Source organism: Halictus rubicundus, unplaced genomic scaffold, assembly GCF_050948215.1.
Source record: "Halictus rubicundus isolate RS-2024b unplaced genomic scaffold, iyHalRubi1_principal scaffold0137, whole genome shotgun sequence".
NCBI lineage: Eukaryota > Metazoa > Arthropoda > Insecta > Hymenoptera > Halictidae > Halictus > Halictus rubicundus.
This window is the reverse complement of record NW_027488678.1, coordinates 551,671-571,054: the sequence shown is the minus strand read 5'-3', so window position 1 is coordinate 571,054 and position 19,384 is coordinate 551,671. Positions and strand designations below refer to the sequence as shown.

The following is a 19,384-nucleotide window of genomic DNA, read 5'->3' as shown; positions in this document are numbered from 1 at the left end:
GGGATGGGAAGAGATTACAGGAAGTTGATAAAGTTTCGATTCATCGATTCATTCAAATTCCTGAATTCTAGTCTGGACAAGTTATCCTCGTATTTGGACAAGAGTAAATTGCGCGTCGTACGAGGCGAATTTGCACATCTTTCCGACAGCGATTTCAATCTTTTAACGAGAAAAGGTGTTTTTCCGTACGACTATCTAACGTCGTACGATAAACTAAAAGAGGAGCGATTACCGCCGCGCGAAGCATTTTACAATCGGTTATGTACCATTGAGATATCGGACACCGATTATCTTCACGCGAATACGGTTTGGTCTCGTTTCGCTATAAAGACGTTGGGACAGTACAGCGATTTGTATTTAAAATTGGACGTACTGTTGCTGGCAGATGTTTTTGAAAATTTCCGCGAAGACTGTCTCGAGAACTATAAACTCGATCCGGCGCATTATTACACGCTCCCCGGTTTCGCGTGGGACGTGATGTTAAAAATGACAAAGATCAAACTGGAGCTGTTCACCGACGTGGACATGCTATTGTTCGTGGAGCGTGGAATACGCGGTGGACTGAGTCAATGTTCTCACAGGTATGCGCGTGCCAATAACAAGTATTTACCGACGTACGATTCGAGCGAGCCGTCCACCTATCTAATGTATTTCGACGTTAATTATTTATACGGTTGGGCCATGTCGCAACCTCTGCCACACAGCGGTTTTCGCTGGGTGGACGAACGGGCGCATATAGATAATTTTAACGTCGAATCTATTCCAATCGACAGTCCCGTAGGATACATTTTGGAGGTGGATTTAGAGTATCCGCGCGAAATTCATGACGCTCACGCGGATCTTCCGTTTTGCCCGAGTCACGACAAGGCGACGGCCGGCTCGAGTCAAAGGAAGTTGCTGGCAACGCTTCGCGATAAGGAGCGATACGTTCTGCATTATCGATATCTGCAGCAAAGTTTGCGACACGGTTTGAAATTAGGGAAAATTTATCGAATTTTAGAGTTTCGACAGTCTCGATGGTTGTGCAGCTACATCGATTTGAACACTAAATTACGCACCAACGCGAACAACGATTTTTCAAAAAATTTGTTCAAGCTAATGAATAACGCGGTGTTCGGAAAGACTATGGAGAACGTTCGGAATCACGCGAGCGTGAAATTACTCTCTCGGTGGGACGGTCGACACGGTGTCGAACGATTGATAGCTAGACCGAATTTTCACAGTTGCACGGTGTTCTCGGAGGATTTCGTTGCGATTCAACTGAAAAAAACGAATATTAAATTTTGTAAACCCGTATACATAGGCATGTCCGTATTGGATATATCTAAATGCTGTTTGTACGACTTTCATTATGGCTATATGTATCCAAATTTAAAAGAAAACTGTAAGATTTTATACAGGGACACGGACAGCTTGATATACGAGATCGTTTGCGACGATGCGTACGAACTGTTGAAACGCGATATCAATCGATACGACACGAGCAATTATGCTGAGAACAACGTGTACGGCGTTCCGATCGCGAACAAAAAGATGTTGGGTTTGATGAAGGACGAGAACGGTGGCAAAATTATGACGGAATTCGTAGGACTTCGCTCGAAAATGTACGCGACTCGCGTGCGCGACAGCGAGGACGCGTGCTGTGAAACCAAAAAGATAAAAGGCATTAGAACGAATGCCACGGCTAGGGATATAAGTTTCAAAGACTATATCGAGTGCCTTCATAATTATACGGAGAAAAGTGTTAGCAATAATCGTATAATGTCCGTACAGCATCAGGTGTATTCGGTATCCGAAATGAAATTGGCGCTGAGTCCGTACGACGATAAACGATACATTTGCAATAATTTGATCAATACTCTTCCTTGGGGTCATTATAGTATCAACGATGACGTTGATTTCCTATGAAAATAGGAAGTGGTGAAACTATTAGCACGAAGGTCGTTGCAACTGCGTTCTGATTGGAGGAGGGGGACAACTTCCTTTTGAAAAAAGGATTATCGGTTAAGGAAGTGATAAGGCGATTAAGGTATTGTACAAAACGAGGTGTTTCGAGCGTTACGCTTCAGAAAGTATCACACCCGCGGAGCAGTACATAGTCACGATGCGTCGCAACCAACCGAGCATGGACGAGACGAGAGCCGCCATAGTGGCGAAAAGGCGAAGAAACGTAGTGTAAGTATAGTGAAGATAAAACAGAAAAAAAATGAATACGTTCAACTTTTTAGAAATATAAAATTGATTACAGGATTTTTCCACGATCGTCGCGGACACTGCTACCACCACCACCACCACAATCATCACAGTCCTCGTTGGTGACGAGTAGTTCACCAGGTACGAGGATTCTCACCCGAAGATATTCGCTTGCTGGAAATTACTTTAAATGGCTGGAAATTGGCATGTGCGTCAACGTGGATATTGCTACCGAACTGGTTATCGGAGATAACCGAGGAAACGAAATTGTGATCCCTCAGAACGCATGGATGGAGCTGATGCGTACAAAGGGGTGTTTGAACAACATGCTGTCATCGGCGAAAAACGTGGCACAGCAACAACAACAAGAAGAAGAAGAACAATATGTAAAGATCGGCGAAAATTTAACATTACGTATAGTGGACCTCGACGGGACGTATCTCATAAAATTATCGAGTCCAACAGTAGCATTGTACGTGACTGAGAACACCATGCAGAATTTGTATAATCTGGAGTTTTGCGTGCAAAATATGTATACGCGGTTATTAGACCAAGTTCCCATGGTCATAGAAAAATTCGTAAATTTTGCTGTTGCGGCGCAAACCGTCCCCGTCCGGAACCAATCTTTCGATCGGAGTTCGTTGATCGAGTGCGAACTGGTGGGTTTTTGCGTGGACGCGATCGAAGCGCATAGGCGGAATTAAATAATTTTAGAAAATATTGTATGTGTGTGCGTGCGCGCGCGATGTTTTTTTTTCCATACAACGTTTCATCGTGGTACGATGAAAAATGGTGGGATGTTTGATTTTCTGGCATAACGCGTTGAATCTATAAACGCATAGCGGTTTACCCGTGTATTCTGGAATAAACTAGAATCAATTCTAGTTCATTCCAGAACACACGGGTAAACCTCTATGTTAATAGATTCAACGCGTCGTGTTGAGAAAATCGAACATCCTGTCATATTTCGAAAAAGCGAGAGATGTTTTTCCATGCAACGTTTCGGCAATGGACGTTGAAAAGAGGTTATACGTTTAAAAGCGAGTCGAATCGACTACGTTAAAAATCACAGTCAGATAAACTTTCGAGGATTTGATTTAAGTCGTTGAACACTCCAAATCTCGACTTGAAAGAAATTGCGGATGTCGGTAAATTCCAACATTTTGAAGACGGTATGAACAATATGTGAGTATCAGTAAAAAATATATTAATATTAGAAACAATAGAAAGCTTGCATATAAAACCATGAGTCTGGTTGGTTATACGGAATGAGTGATGGGGCCCATCAGTAATTTCGCGTAGCCAATCCGACTCACGGCTTTATGCAAGCTTTCTATTGGCTGTAACGTCAATATATTCTTTAACGAATACTCGTATATTGTCCATACTCCTCTTCTAGATGCAGGAATTTGTCGGCATTCGTAAATTCTTACAAGTTGGTTTTGGAGCGTTCGACGATCTAATCCAATCCTCGAAAGTTTCATCCATCTGTGTTTTAACATAACCGATCCAACTCACTTTTTAATATGACCTCTTTTCAACGTCCGTTGCGGAAAAACATGTATGATTTCGCGCGCAACGTGTATTCCTTCAAATTTAAATAATGTATGTGTGAGATGATGTTTTTTCTCATAAATAAAACTATTGTCTTTTTCATATGTCTCAATAATTATTTTTATTCGATAAGATAATTTTTATACAAGCAGTTTCAGACAATTTTTCGAACGATATTCGTCAATGGGTTGTATTCCACGATGCAGTCGTGTATTATCAAACAGTAGGCGGTCGTTGATGGAGGGACATCGGCTCGACATTCGAATTCGATTCGTACATCGATCGTGGCGTTTTTAAGCGCTTCGTTTTGACGGGAACAATCGAGAACGACGAGCGGGGCATACTTTAGAAAATTCGCGACGTCGAGTAGCGCTTCGTCGTTTCCATAGTACGATTCTTGAAATTTCGCGTACATATCGTAGAGCAACGCGTATTTACCTTTCTCGAAATCGATGTTTAAATCATCGTACGGATAGGTTTCCGAGTTCAAGTAAAGTCGAATATTGGCTAACTGACAATGATCGAATCGCGTAACCGTTTTCATTAAGCTGTTCCGTCGATCGGTTTGCAAAGAGAATATAACGTATCGCGGTTTTTCCATTTGCGGAGCTGTTTTTATCGCCCATGTATGCTTCGTGGTTGCTTGCAGTAGAGGATACTCGTACAGATCCCACGATCGGAAGCTCATGCCGATCGACCTGTCACTGTCTAGGATACGTAACATTGATAGTTTATGTATTTCGTCCAGCGTGACGTGTGGCATTCGCCATTGAATTTTGTACAGATCTAGAACGGGCTTCGCGTTGTCGGAAGAGCCGTGCAACGCGTTCGCGTCGGTACGCGAGCGTATCAGAATCAACTCGTGTCGAGCATTTATTACGACGCGTTTGTAGTCTTCGCAGAAGCCCAATAACATGCTCATAGGTACGCAAAAATTGAAATTGATCGCCGCCGTGGCCGTGGCCGTTGGCTTCGGATCGTCGTTGCCGTACAACCACCCTGCATTGGACAACGCGTTGCTTCTCGTCTTGGACAGACTCGCATAATTCTTCAGGATCGTGGTTGTACCAGGATTTCTGGACCGATCGATTTCCACTCCGTTCAATTCGTAGCGTATTTCCTCGAACATGAACGGGACGGCATTGTTGTCGAGACTCGTCGTGTCGATGCGAGATTCTCCGGTCGGTAATTCGAGTTTTCCCGGTAAACTAAGTTTTCCCTCGACGTATAAGAAGCTTCTGCAGGGAAGCGTGTACAGATCTTGCTGTTGAATAGGTATCCTTATCTCATCGTTGTTTCCGAACGTTGTGTTGGCATAGGGATTGTACGGGTGCAGCTCGATCTTCGTTATACGATTGTCAAAGATCGGTGCTTTGGAGATGCCCAAAATGTCTTCGAACATGGTTCTCTCTGCCTCACTCACTGTTTAACGACGAATCCCAAAGATCGTAGATACCGTGCGTTCTCCGCGGTTAATTTCTTGCGAATCGACGCGTTTTCCTTCACGATTAGTTTCCTACGAATCGATGCGCTCTCGTCCTCGTTCAACGTGCGAAATGCCGTATTGTTATGAATTAGCATTGCTTCGTCGAACGTGTAGTCGCACCGTGATTTCTTCGCCTCGAAAATCAATCAAACGTCCGGATTGGTCAACTATACGAATCGTTAAATCGTCGATTACTCGCGCGACGATCGGAAGGTAAATGACTCGCGCGGGCGTTTCCGATAATTTATACCCCGGCGGTACCTGAGGCGCGAACTCGTGTATCGTGTGAACGAGTTTGCCATTGTCGTACGATCCGGTGGTTACGTTGCATTCCACTCGAATGATATTCACGTTAACAATGTTTACGGGAGCGTCCGACGTGTGCCACGCGTTCGGCGATAGAACGCGGTTCGTGGAAAATCCTAGGATGGATCCTACGTTGCGAGGCTTCTCGAAATTTATCCGATACCTGCTAACGATTTCGCTTTTCATGGTATTGTTGTTCGCCCGTAGTATCAGCGGATATTCGTTATCGGGGGACGATTCGCTGACATTTTTGGGAGGACGAGGATATCGCGCGCGTATCTCGCGTCTCAGGTACTCGTTGATCGCCTCTAATTCGTACGAACCGTCCGGAATAACGATCTCCTCGTCCTTCTCGCCAAAGTAGAATCGATTGTTCCTGATGTTGGCGCTGATGTTCGGTATCGTGTAATAAGTTTGCAAGTTGAGCAATCCCAGCTCGTACTCGCCGTTGCTCAGATCTATGGGGGGAAAGTACTTGGACGACAATGTGCTGCTTCTTCCCGACAACGTGAACGTAAGCGACTTTTTCCCATCCATCGGATGTGGCGGCGGCGGCGGCGGCGGAGAGGAGTTCGAGGAAATTTAAGTTTCTCGAAGAAATTTCACGCACATTTGTCCACACCGGCTTTCGTCGTAGTTCTGAAAACGTTCGTGATTATACGAGATCGTCGCGTTCGATCCGAAGTAACTAATCAACTCGATCGGCGGACGAAGATTGCCAAAACTATCGAAATAGTCGACGCGCGAGCCGCGTTTCACGTACGCGACCCAATGCGTTCCCGGCCCGCGACTATCGTCAAGATTAACGATACCTCGCTCGTTTATCCAAGGTCGCGTCGGTAAATTGTCGCGCATGAAAACTCCACGAAAATGTGGCAATGCTTTACAGATGGCGGTTAATTCGATATCTGTCGTTTTCGCGTCGTCTTTCTTAGAGTTGTTTTTTTCTTAGCTCTCCTCAAGCCTTTCCCATGCCTGTACGGCGCGAGACGCACCCCGCGACCCTCCATGGCGCGATTGTGTCGCCGGGCTTCCTCCAATTGTTTCTTCGCGGTTTTCGCGGCGTTTATCGCTTTGACTACCCCCGCAGCGCCACCTGTTAATGCTCCTATAGCCGACAAAGCGGGCAACAGCAGCGGTAGAAAACCACCGCGTTTGGCGGCCGGGAGAATTCGCATTTTCTTCTTCTGCTTCTGCTTCTTCTCCTGCCGTCGTCTCCGCTGTCCCCTCAGGCCCATACCTAATTTCGTTTTAGCTTTCATGGCGGTCAACACGGCGGCCGCGGCGACTTTTTCTCCGAACCTCGCGTCTTTGGTCGCTATACGCTGGAGCGCCCGATCCGCTAAAACGTTATCTGCCGCGTGACGATCGTCGAGATCTTTGCGCCGCGAATACGCTATGTCGTGTTCGCGACAGGCCGCATCCAAAGGATTGTCTCCCCTACCGCCGCGGGCTAATCGCTTACGCAGTTTCGTACCAGGACCGCAGAACTGATAACCGGGGATGTGCAATTCGATCGGCAACGCGTCTACAGCTCTGTTGAAGAGTCCCTTGCCCGCAGTAGTAGTACACGGACGACGTTTCGCACGCATAGACTATTTTCCAGTCCCACCTTCAAAAATAGATTTTTTTCGCAGGGAGGGAGGGGAACAACGACTGATACCGAAGGCGTTCGTGCTCTGGTATAAATACTACACGCCCCTCCCCTCCATCAAATTGATCGGAGTATGCGTTTCGTGAGACAATCTTTAAATATTCGTGTTGTTCCAACGTGTCACGGCGAGCTTGCCGACGACGACGACGAGACGATGAGAAAACATGGCTCGTTGCTACCTCGCGACGTACGATGCGTGATAAGCGGACCATCGGGATGCGGTAAAACGAACGTTATGATCAGCCTGCTCGAGAGCGCGAACGGACTACGATTCGCGAATGTTTACGTGTACTCGAAATCGTTGAATCAGCCAAAGTATCGATACTTGAACAAACTGTTCTCGTCAGGATATAACAGGATATAATGAGAGAGTATTTCGCGATGGGTAGACATTCTCGCGTCGATTGCTTCTACCTGGGTCAGTCGTACGCGAGAATACCTAAACATTTGATTCGCGACAACGCCAATTTGTTGATTCTGTTCAAACAAGATGTTACGAACCTGCAACACGTTCATCGGGATCACGTAAACACCGATATGTCGTTCGAAACGTTCTGCGCGTTGTCTGCGAATTGCTGGCGAAAAAAGTATGGATTTCTCGTAATAGATAAAGACAGTCCTGTGAACGGTGGTCGTTATAGACGCGGATTTAACGAGTTTGTCGTACTGTAACGCTCGCAGTTGCTCGGTAAGAGTCGAGAAAGTTGCATCGTGTGTGCTGATTGTAAATCTCTCTGGAGAACGATATGTCCTCGAAGGACGGTGCGAACAAGAAGCAACGAGCTTCGATCGCGAAAGAAATAGCAAAGACCGGTGATATTATACGTAAAAAGTATCGCGCGTTGAAACTTGGAAAAATGGCCACCGAGACGAATTTGCAAACGACTTTACAGCCAATCGTTGAACCGTTGAAACAGCTGGTACAAAATACTGCTCCTACTACTACAGAATCAACCGATGATGCGCTCTCGAGTATCATGGAAACACCTGCAACCGCGAAAAAACGAGGACACGAATTAAATAAGAAGAAGGGGACGAAGAAGAAGAAGAGAACGAGCGACGAAGCTGATTTAACGCCACTACCACCGAGACATCCGAAGAAAAAAATTAGTTTTTTCGAGGAGGATGATGATGATGATGATGATGATGAAGATGTTAACGAAGATGAAGATGAACCGATGGTACAGCAGCAGCAGCAGCAGCATATCTTCGAGTCGCCCGCAACGAGCGCGGTATCTTTGGAATCGTCGATGCGTAATATTTTTGAGGATCCGGAAACTCATCGGGAGGAAAGCGAACATCTGTCCGAGAATCTCGGACCTTTGGCGCGTGAATACTTGCATAAATTTTTTACCGGGCCGACGAAAAATTCCGACAGCGTGTACGGAGTGTATCTCCGAGATGACAAACTGATGCTCGGAAATAGCACGTTCGATGTGAACAGTAACGACGATATCATCGTTAACGGGGTAAAGTATCGAGGAACTCGCGGTCTTTACGAATTGATATTCAATAGAATACCCGACGAGAGGCTGTACACCGAGGACGATAAGAAAGCTTACAAAAGAATTCTCATTATCACGCATGCGCACCGGCGGGGGAATCAGATAATGGGGAACAAAGGCTACAAGTATAAAAAGATTATAGGACTAATGTTTTCGAGGTCGCAAAGCGGAAGGGGAATGAAAGTTCCAACTCGTATGCGTGTGACCAACAATCCGATCGATTACGTGCATTGGGACGATCCGAACGAGCTCGTCGATCGTCTGAAATTGTTAACGTCTTCGACGAGTGCCGGCCATTCCGGTCACAACAACGAAGTAATGTCGATAATCGAAGAACTTCGCGAAGCCGGTATAATTATAAATTAACGCGTAGGCGCGCTCGTCGAATCAGTGGCGAGTGAAATGTCCGCTGCATGGTTACGGCTCGTACGGGAAAAATGTCTATCGACAAATTTGGCATGACGTTTCGCGAAGCGAACAAACGCGACGCGACGAACGTTCATTCGATTTTCTATCCGGCGTTTAAAAGTTTCGTGCGCGAAAACGCTATATGTTTGAACAACGATGTTGGCGGGGATGGCGTTAAATCGTACGATGCGAAAGGTGGGCGGATCGGACGCGTTGCGGAGCCCCGTGCGAACGACCACGCGACTACCAAATCGTACGTCGACCTCGTTTCGAAACGGGACAACGAAGTAATCGCGTCCTCGCTTAAGAAATATGTAATGAGTCATACGATCTATGACAATGGACATGCAGGAGCATTTAATGCTGAAAAGAAAAGCATTCAGAACGTTGGCCCGCCGCTAAATCTGAACGACGCCGCCAACAAATCGTACGTCGAGTCACGCATCTTAAAAACCATGATGCTGGTTCAGAAGGACGCCATATACATAGTGAAAAGATGGAACAAACGTATTGGGAATTATGATAACTACTTCGATGCCAAGCGTTGTCGCATATGCTACTTGAGTGAACCCCTAAACAATGAGGATGCGACTAGCAAAGTATACGTGGATACGCTCAACGCGAGCCTAAAGTTCGAGATCCTTGGAAAAATGGTGGAAGAGCTGAAAACCGCTGAAGAAACGTTAAAGTCTGAAATACAGACTAAGATACATGGCGTTCGACACGATGTTAACTCAAATATGAGATTATACGATTCCAGCATCGATGAGATCAACGCGAAAATCGATAATTTGGATGCGTTGCAAACGCAAATGAGGGAAACCTTGAAGCAGAAAATAAAAGACGAGGTGAACGACATGGTCGAGGATCGACTGACAAATTTCGGAATAAGCTTACAGGAGAGAATTAAAAAATTAATCCGCGAACACACCGATCAGCTTTGAGAGAGTACCGTACCTGTACCTGTACCTGTACCTGTACCTGTGCTATCCGTATTATCGATACGATAGCATTCGTTGCTAAAATGACATCAATCGTACCAACCTTGAAAATCTGTTTCTAAAAACGGTGTACTGGTACCGTTGTACCAACCTTGAAAATCTACCTATTTTTAAAAATGATGTCATCTTCTCCCCACCACAACTTTTTAAAATTATGATTTCCGAATATAAAAATCCCGCTTTGCGAGAATCGTGTCATTGCGTGCGCGTTCACGGTCTTTGAAAAGGATCTACTCTCAATCGTTCGAACAGTAACAGTCATCATGGTGAATCCGAAAGCGGCGGGGACAACGGATCGAATTTTCGATCGCGAGAAAGACGATCCTATCGCGGCGACACCGACGCACGAGGATAACGGTGGCGGTGGCGGCGAGCGTAAAGCCATTCAGTTCGACCGAAACTTTGGGGAAATCATAAATTCGCTCAGTCGACGCATCCTGAACAGAGAAGACTCGTACTTCGACGCCGAGTCTCGACCCATAGAAAATCTGAAAGCTCCTGCCAAGAGAAACGATGCTGCGACGAAGGGCTATGCGGACGATCTCGTCGACAAGAAAGCGATAACACGTACCGGCGGTATCGATGAATTTTTCGATGCGAAGCATCTGCGTATCGGAAATACCGGAATACCGATCGCCGTCAACGACTCGGCGACGAAACTGTACGTCGACGCGTGCATCGATTTGGCGAAAATCGCGCTCGCGAACGAATTCCGCCAGAACGTCAAGGACGAGATCGATCGTATTCGTAAAAATCTAGCTCTTGATATCGGGAAACGCATCCTCAATGAGTTGAAGGATATCGAGAAACGTGTGAAACAGCATGAAGAGAAGCTGAACAAGCTCGAGGAGGAAGAAGAAGATAAAATGGAGATATCTTTTAATTATCACACGTACTGTCGCGATAAATTCATCGAAATCGAGGACAATTTGGTAGAAATGATGAAACGCGATCGGAGATCGGATCGCGACAAAATAAGTGCCATAGGGACTCTTGCCGATAAACTCAGCGAAAGACTTTCGATCGTGGAACACGAAATCCATGAAAACTGGGAAAGAAAACTCCTAAACGCGAAGAATCTGCTGCTCGGTAAAATCGATGACGTGAGGGAAACGGTGAATGCCAACAAGTTGGATCGAGGAAGGTTGTCGCTTCTCGAAGAAACCGTGCGGGATATACGCGAAAAACAATCCGATTTAGTCGACGACTATGAGCAAAGAAGACGTGGTGAAGGAGCTGCACGCTCCGGCGAGACGATTCTTCCCCCGTAGACGGGTGATCGTGCGAGGATTCGACGATCTTTGGCAAGCCGATATCGTCGAAGTTCAACAATATGCGCGAGACAACCGGGGACATCGATACATTCTCACGATAATCGATGTATTCAGCAAATATGCGTGGGCGGTTCCTTTGAAGAGTAAAAACGCGAGCGACGTGTGCAAAGCTTTTGCGACGGCGTTAAAGAGGGATGGCAGGGTGCCGAACAATTTGCAGACCGATATGGGAAAAGAGTTCTACAACGCAACGTTTCAAGAATATCTGAAGAAACGTAACATCAAGCATTATTCGACGTACAGCACCATGAAGGCTTCCGTCGTGGAACGTTTCAATCGTACGCTGAAGAACCGCATGTGGAAATTCTTCTCGTTGAGCGGAAAATATCGTTGGATCGATACGCTTCCCACGCTGATCGATGACTACAACAATCGAAAACATCGCACCATCCGTATGCGACCCGCGGACGTAAACCGCAAAAATGCCAAGCAACTTTTATCCACCGTGTACAGCAACGTGAAGATCTCTGGTCCTGCCAAGTTCAAGGTTGGCGATCGCGTACGCGTCAGCAAGTTCAAAACGGTATTCGACAAGGGATACACACCGAACTGGTCAACGGAAATATTTAAGATTACCGCGGTGAAACGAACGAATCCCGTAGCGTACCTCTTGGCCGACTCGAAGGACAACCCGATCGCCGGCGGATTTTACGAGCACGAGATACGCGCTGTCAAATATCCTGACATATACTTGGTGGAAAAAATATTACGTAGAAAAGGAAATAAAATATACGTTAAATGGTTAGGGCTGGACGCGTTGCATAACTCATGGATATCGAAAACCGCTATACTTTAATCGTATTTCCACTCTTATTTTATGTAAGGATACAACTTTCAAAATAAATTTTAAAATACGCATAAACGTTACGTCAAATTTTATTAATATCCAATCCCACATTTCTAATTCAACGTTTTTTTTTTCTTTATCCCGACCATGCGATATGCTTATCGCGCATCCTGAACCGCATTTTTCGCGAGAGGAGGGAGACGTCGTTTCATCTCTCACGCATTCTTATAAATTAACCTCGATAGTTTCACGGCAAGTTACATCGCGAACGCGTCGTGTAAGAAGCACATCTAGAGTCTTTTGTTCTCAGCGGTTTTTGTCGCATCCTTCTAACGCACGGTAAGTGTAGTAACCTTTTAGAATTAGTATTTAGATGAATCGTATCATTGGTACGAATGGATTTACTTGCGTATTTAGATGAATCATATCACGCACATCATTGACATGGATGGATTTACCGTGGACAAAAATTTCGTCTGCAAAGAACTATCCATCATTGACGTTCACGACGGATCATTCAAATTCGCTGAATTTCGTTTAGACAGAAAATTTTATAATTTATCCAGCGTCGACAAACGGTCGGCACGGTTCGTCAGCGATTCGGTGTATGGAATCCCATTCAAAGATTTCGGTTTTGAAGCTTACCGGCAAAAAGATATACCTGACATTATTAAAAATTTTGTTCGTGGCTACGCGGATCCGGTGGTAGCGTACAAAGGTGGATATTACGAGAAAAATTTTCTTCAAAATTTGAATATATCATAGATAAAGGAAACTTTTGGTTGTCCAAAGTATGATAACCTGATTCGCGATCCCGTGTATCAAATTGACCACGACGACGCGTCCTATCGGCTTCATCGTTGGAAAAACGCTACCGGAAAAACCTATCATTGCTGCCTAAACGAAGTTCGAACATTTCGCGCATGGGTGATCAATTATAAGAAACAGGTATCGTGTAGAATACTCTTATAAGCACTTCTTCGCAACGTGGTTCTTACGCAAACTCTTTTTCTTTCCAGCAACATGATTCAAGAAATATGTAAAGAAAAAATTGATTCTCCCGACTACCGCCTCGAACGCGACAGACTAAAAAGTTTTCAAAACTGGCAGTTTTCTCACATCGTCAAACCCGAAGATCTGGCGGCCGCAGGATTCTACTGCTCGAACGAAGCGGACCGCGTAGAATGTTTCGAATGCGGCATAGAACTGTATCTATGGGAACAGGATGACGATCCCATGACGGAGTATCGCACCTGGTCGAGATTCTGTCGACACGTTTGCGGACTAGATTGCGGCAACGTTCCGATAGGGGCCGATCCCACTGCGATGGTAAACCCATCGCCCCCTCGCGGCGTAGACGTATGCGGTTATCGCTAAGCCCTACTCGTCGAAGGTAAGAATAAATCAAATAATTATGTACGTGCGCGCGTTACAAATAATTATATACGTGTGTTACAGGGAAACGATCGAAGATTGGAATGCATGGTTTATTACAAAATCGTTCTACGATACAGTTGGAATACAGTTGAAATATATAGCATAATACGATAAACAGCAATCTGAAAAAACATTTTTAGTTTTTAATCTTACACGCATGTAAAACTTTATATTTGAATAAATTCAATTCGTCAAAAACTTACCATTCGAATAATCTCCTTATCGCTACAATAAACTCCTCGTCCCAGTCTTCTGCTTCGCTCATCCATTTCTTGATGGCACGACGCCAAGACCGGACAAAGATCATCCTATCCATGCCCGTCTGTGGAAAAAATATTTTTTCACTTACGCGAAACAAACGATGCACTTCGATACAAAACGATGCACTTACCAATCCCGCCGCTGCCTCCTCCAACGGCTGACCGTCATCGATCATCGCACACCGACGTTTTGAAATTGATACCAACATTCTCGATACTACTTTCGCTGCTTGAAAAACACAACTGGAAATGCGTGTAGCTGTGAACCACCATCTATTTAAACACGTCTCTCGAGCGATAAAATGTATCGCGCAAATGCAATTAACAAAAGGATGTGGTACCCTAATGGAATAAAAAAACAGCGCGATAATGAAAAACCGTTGGAGCTATCGCAAAAGTATGCGGTTCTGTCTGAGAAAGAGAGAAAGAGAGATCCTCTCATCAAAAATGCAACAGCTGGAAGACGCGGAAGGGAAACGACCTCTCCAGATAAATATATCGCAACCTTCAAGGCCGAATGACATTGTAGAATTTCATAACACGGTTACAATGAGTGCTGACAACATCTGGATGCAGCGATAAGAAAGCCGACATAATAAAAATGGTTGCTCGCAAGAGCTAAACAATCTCCCGCCAAATATAATAAAAATGACCGACGGCATAATGGCCGCCGGCGGAAATGATAAGGCAGCGATAACGTCAAATATAATAAAAATGGCCGACGGCAAAAATGGCCGCCGGCAAGAGCGAATAAATGGCTGTGCGGTAAGAAGATGTAAGAGCGAGAGAAACAGTCTCTCTATCTCCCGTCCAAATACTATAATAAAAATGGCGGTCGGCAAAAATGGCCGTCCGCAAGAGCTAAACAATCTCCCGCCAAATATAATAAAAATGGCCGTCCGCAAGAGCTAAACAATCTCCCGCCAAATATAATAAAAATGGCCGTCCGCAAGAGCTAAACAATCTCCCGCCAAATATAATAAAAATGGCCGACGGCATAATGGCCGCCGGCGGAAATGATAAGGCAGCGATAACGCCAAATATAATAAAAATGGCCGACGGCATAATGACCGCAGGCGGAAATGATAAGGCAGCGATAACGTCACGCCCCGCGCGATAAGGCAGCGATGACGCCACGCTCCGCGCGATAAGGCAGCGATGACGCCATGCCCCGCGCGATTACACCCCCGCACCCCGCGAGAAAATGACCCCCCTCGCCTATTGAGTAAGAACCGGCATGGACTACCTACTCCTATCCACAATCCCCTATCCTATCCTCTATCGTATCCTATCCTATATCCTATCCTCTATCCTATCCTATCCTCTAACTTAACCTATCCTATATCCTATCCTATCCACTATCCTATCCTGCCATCAATCCTATAATATCATCTATCCTATCCTATCCTCTATCCTATCCAATCCTATATCCTATCCTCTATCCTATCCTATCCGCTATCCTATCCAATCCTTGTAACCGTGTCGGTTACATACACATATACTGCACGTATCGGTCGGCGATACGACCCCACCACCGTACCATACTACGTTGTTCGCGAGTCCGGAGATAGTGAGGGATCGCGAGATATCGCGATCCTTGTCGAGTTGCGCACGCATCGATCCCCCCCACTCGATAATGATCGAAGGAGGTCGATGCGAGCCAGCGATCGAGCACTCTACGTCTGGAAGCGGTCCGAGAAACACGCGTTTAAGAATTGTGTCTGTTCGACGAAACACGGTACCCGTTCGAGGAGTCAAACCGACTCGGCAGAGCAAGGCAAACCGTCCTTCCTGCTCTCAACGCGTACGCGCCTCAAACCGAGGAGTCACGAGCGCAAACCGCGCCGTTGCACTGTCGAAACGTTTTATATAAAGCTCCGTGACTCTCGGACGTGACCGCGTAGTAGTCAAACGAAATTACATAATTTTCACTCGCCTAAAGATTGATCAAGAAATGTTTAATTATCAATTCCGAAGTGAGGCGTTACTAGTGTCAGTGTAGATCACTTGCAGCGAGCAAGTCGCGAGTACGATTTAGGAGCGACGGCGAGTGGAAGGCGCCGTGTGTCGGTAAGACACGATTTTATAAAATTTAGAGAACTGCGTCGCGCAGCGATAGAAATGCGTCGCGAAGCGTGCGATTATCGCGTCGAACAGACACAGTAGATTCACTTCGTCCTTCAAATATAAATATTAGTATAGGGTACGTATAAGTATCGTTTCAAAGATACGGTACGTACTATACGGGTCGAAGCGAGACAGTCAATCATCGCATGATCGCGGTGGTTCTTCCGAAACCTCAACAGAGCGTACTCTGAGGCTACGAAACGTACCAAAGGGTAAACTCCTGGGTTCCGAGGGACTGCCGAGGTTTTTCTGTGAGTCTCGTCTGGATCGAGACTATTTCACTTCGCACAATCAGGGTTCTTCTGCCGTGACCTTAATCGAGGGTACTCCGAGGCCACGCACCGTGCCAGAGGGTACTCTTCTGGGTCCCGTGGAATTACCGAGGTTTGGTGTGGGTCTCGACCAGATTCGAGGCGATTGTACTTCGTACGATCGCGGCTACTCTGTCGTGACCTTATCAGAGCTTGCTCCGAGGCCACGTATCGTGCCGAAGGGTAGACTCCTGGGTCCCGTCGAGCGACCGAGGTTTAGTGCGAGTCTCCCCCGAATCGGTACGAAAGAGCATCGCACGATCCCGAGTATTCTGTCGTGACCTTTGTCCGAGATCACTCCGAGGCCACGTATCGTGCCAAAGGGTGAACTTATAGGTCCCGTGGAATAATCGAGGTTTAGTGCACGTCTCTACTGAATCGAGACAATCGCGCCTTGCACGATCGTGGACACTCTGCCGTGACCAATATCCGAGAATACTCCGAGGCCATATATCATGCCAGAGGGTAGACTCGTGCGTTCCGTGGAGTGACCAAGGTTTAGTGTGCGTCTCCACTCAGGCCACTTGTCCGAACATCGTCCAGGTGCCTGGATGGTCTGACGGGTACGACGTCGTTCGATCGCGGATTTCGGGTCAGATAGAAGCGATCGGACTTTGCACGGTCACTGACACTCTGCCGCCGCCTCGCCCGAGACTGCTTAGAGGCCACGATTACGTGCCGAAGAGCAGAATCATTGGAAGCGTGGAGTGACGGCGATTTCGTGTTTGTCTCCATCCTGATCACTCGTACGATTATCCGGCCGAGTGTAGGGACGGTCAGACGGGTCACGAACTGCTTGTCGCGGGGCGCGATCCGTGCTGAGTGATTTTCTAAACCGATTCCGAAAACCGGGCGTAGAGTCGAGCGAGCGTACCGCGAGCGTTTTTCACGCGTTCATAATTCTTTGTTTATGTGTCGCGAGCCGTCGGCACGGGAGGCCGACCTATTGTTCCACACGGTACCTGGAATTAACTGTATCCAAACACACACGACGGTTCTTACGAGAATATATCATCTTTAGTTACCTTATCTGGGCTACGAATATCTCATTTAACTCGTCCATACCTCGCCGCTTTCCAGTGCCTGGAGGCACGAATCCATTCCTGCTCGCGAACGTGCAGGCTTCGAGAAATTAGGGTAGTAACCGGCCCTGCGAGACGGTTAGGGATAGTCTCGAGACGCGAAGTAGAGATACGAGTAACAGCGTACGCCAATCGGAAGAAACGGTAGGAAAGCACGGTTACATCCTATATCCTATCCTATCCGCTATCCTATCCTATCCTCTATCCTATAATATCCCCTATCCTATCCAATCCTCTATCCTATCCAATCCTCTATCCTATCCTCTAGCCTATCCTCTATCCTATCCTCCATCCTATCCTCTATCCTATCCTCTATCCTATCCTATCCTCTATCCTGTCCTATCCTCTATCCTATCCTATCCTATCCTCTATCCTATCCTATCCTATCCTATCCTCTATCCTATTCTATACACTATCCTATCCTATCCTCTATCCTATAATATCCCCTATCCTATCCAATCCTCTATCCTATCCTCTAGCCTATCCTCTATCCTATCCTCCATCCTATCCTCTATCCTATCCTATCCTCTATCCTATCCTATCCTCTATCGTAACCTATCCTCTTTCCTATCCAATCCTCTATACTATCCTCTATCCTATCCTATCCCCTACCCTATCCTCAATCCTATCCTAACCCCAATCCTATCCTATCTTCTATCCTATCCAATCCCCTATCCATTCCTCTATCGTATCCTATCCTATATCCTATCCTCTATCCTATAATATCCCCTATCCTATCCAATCCTATATCCTATCCTATCCGCTATCCTATCCTATCCTCTATCCTATAATATCCCCTATCCTATCCAATACTCTATCCATCCTCTAGCCTATCCTCTATCCTATCCTCCATCCCATCCTCTGCCCTATCCTATACTCTACCCTATCGTATCCTGTATCCTATCCTATCCACTATCCTACCCTATCCTATCCTCTATCCTATAATATCCTCTATTCTATCCAATCCTCTATCCTATCCTGTATCCTATGCTATCGTCAATATGATCCTATCCTATCCTCTATCCTATCCTATCTTCAATCCTATCCTATCCTCTATCCTATCCTATCATCTATCCTATCCTATCCTCTATCCCATTCTATCCTCTATCCTATCCTATCCCCTACCCTATCCGATCCTCCATCATATCCTATCCTCTATCCTATCCAATCCTCTAACTTATCCTATCCTCTATCTTATCCTATCCTCTATCCTATCCTATCCTCTAACATATCCTATCCTCTATCTTATCCCATCCTCTATCCTATCCTATCCTCAATGCAATCCTGTATCCTATCAAATCCTCTATCTTATCCTATCCTCTATCATATCGTATCCTCTATCCTATCCCATCCTCTATTGTATCCTATCCTCTATCCTATGCTAACATCTATCCTATAATATCATCTATCCTATCCTATCCTCTATCGTATCTTATCCTCTATCCTATCCAATCCTATATCGTATTCTATCCGCTATCCTGTAGTATTCTCTATCCTATAATATCCCCTATCCTATCCAATGCTCTATAATATCGTATCCTCTATCATATCCTATCCTCAATCCTATCCTATCCTCTATCCTATACTATCCCCTACCCTATCCGATTCTCTATAATATCGTATCCTCTATAATATTCTATCCTCTTTCCTATAATATCATCTATCCTATCCTATTCTCTATCCTTCCCTATACTCCATCATATCCTATCCTCTATCCTATCCAATCCTCTAACTTATCCTATCCTCTATCCTATCCTATCCTCTATCCTATCCTATCCTCTAACTTATCCTATCATCTATCCTATCCCATCCTCTATCCTAAACGATCCCCTATCCTATCCTCTATCCTATCCTATCCTCTATCCTATCCTATCCTCTATCCTATCCTATCCTCTATCCTATCCTATCCTCTATCCTATCCTATCCTCTATCCTATCCT

General features: G+C 45.7%; 2 protein-coding genes across 2 annotated transcripts; one reads left to right on the top strand and one right to left on the bottom strand.

The window, feature by feature from the left end:
- Positions 1-721: 721 nt before the first annotated feature.
- Positions 722-1,908, top strand: LOC143363807 (uncharacterized). Its single transcript, XM_076804342.1, has one exon. The coding sequence runs from the start codon at positions 1,099-1,101 to the stop codon at positions 1,906-1,908; it is 810 nt and encodes a 269-aa protein (XP_076660457.1). The 5' UTR covers positions 722-1,098.
- A 1,993-nt stretch (positions 1,909-3,901) lies between these two features.
- Positions 3,902-5,149, bottom strand: LOC143363806 (uncharacterized). Its single transcript, XM_076804341.1, has one exon. It carries the CDS (start codon positions 5,147-5,149, stop codon positions 3,902-3,904), a length of 1,248 nt encoding a protein of 415 aa, XP_076660456.1.
- Positions 5,150-19,384: the final 14,235 nt, after the last annotated feature.

Coding starts and splice junctions, on each gene's coding strand:
- LOC143363807 (XM_076804342.1), top strand. CDS start 1,099: ATGAATAACGCGGTGTTCGGAAAGACTATGGAGAACGTTCGGAATCAC.
- LOC143363806 (XM_076804341.1), bottom strand. CDS start 5,149: ATGTTCGAAGACATTTTGGGCATCTCCAAAGCACCGATCTTTGACAAT.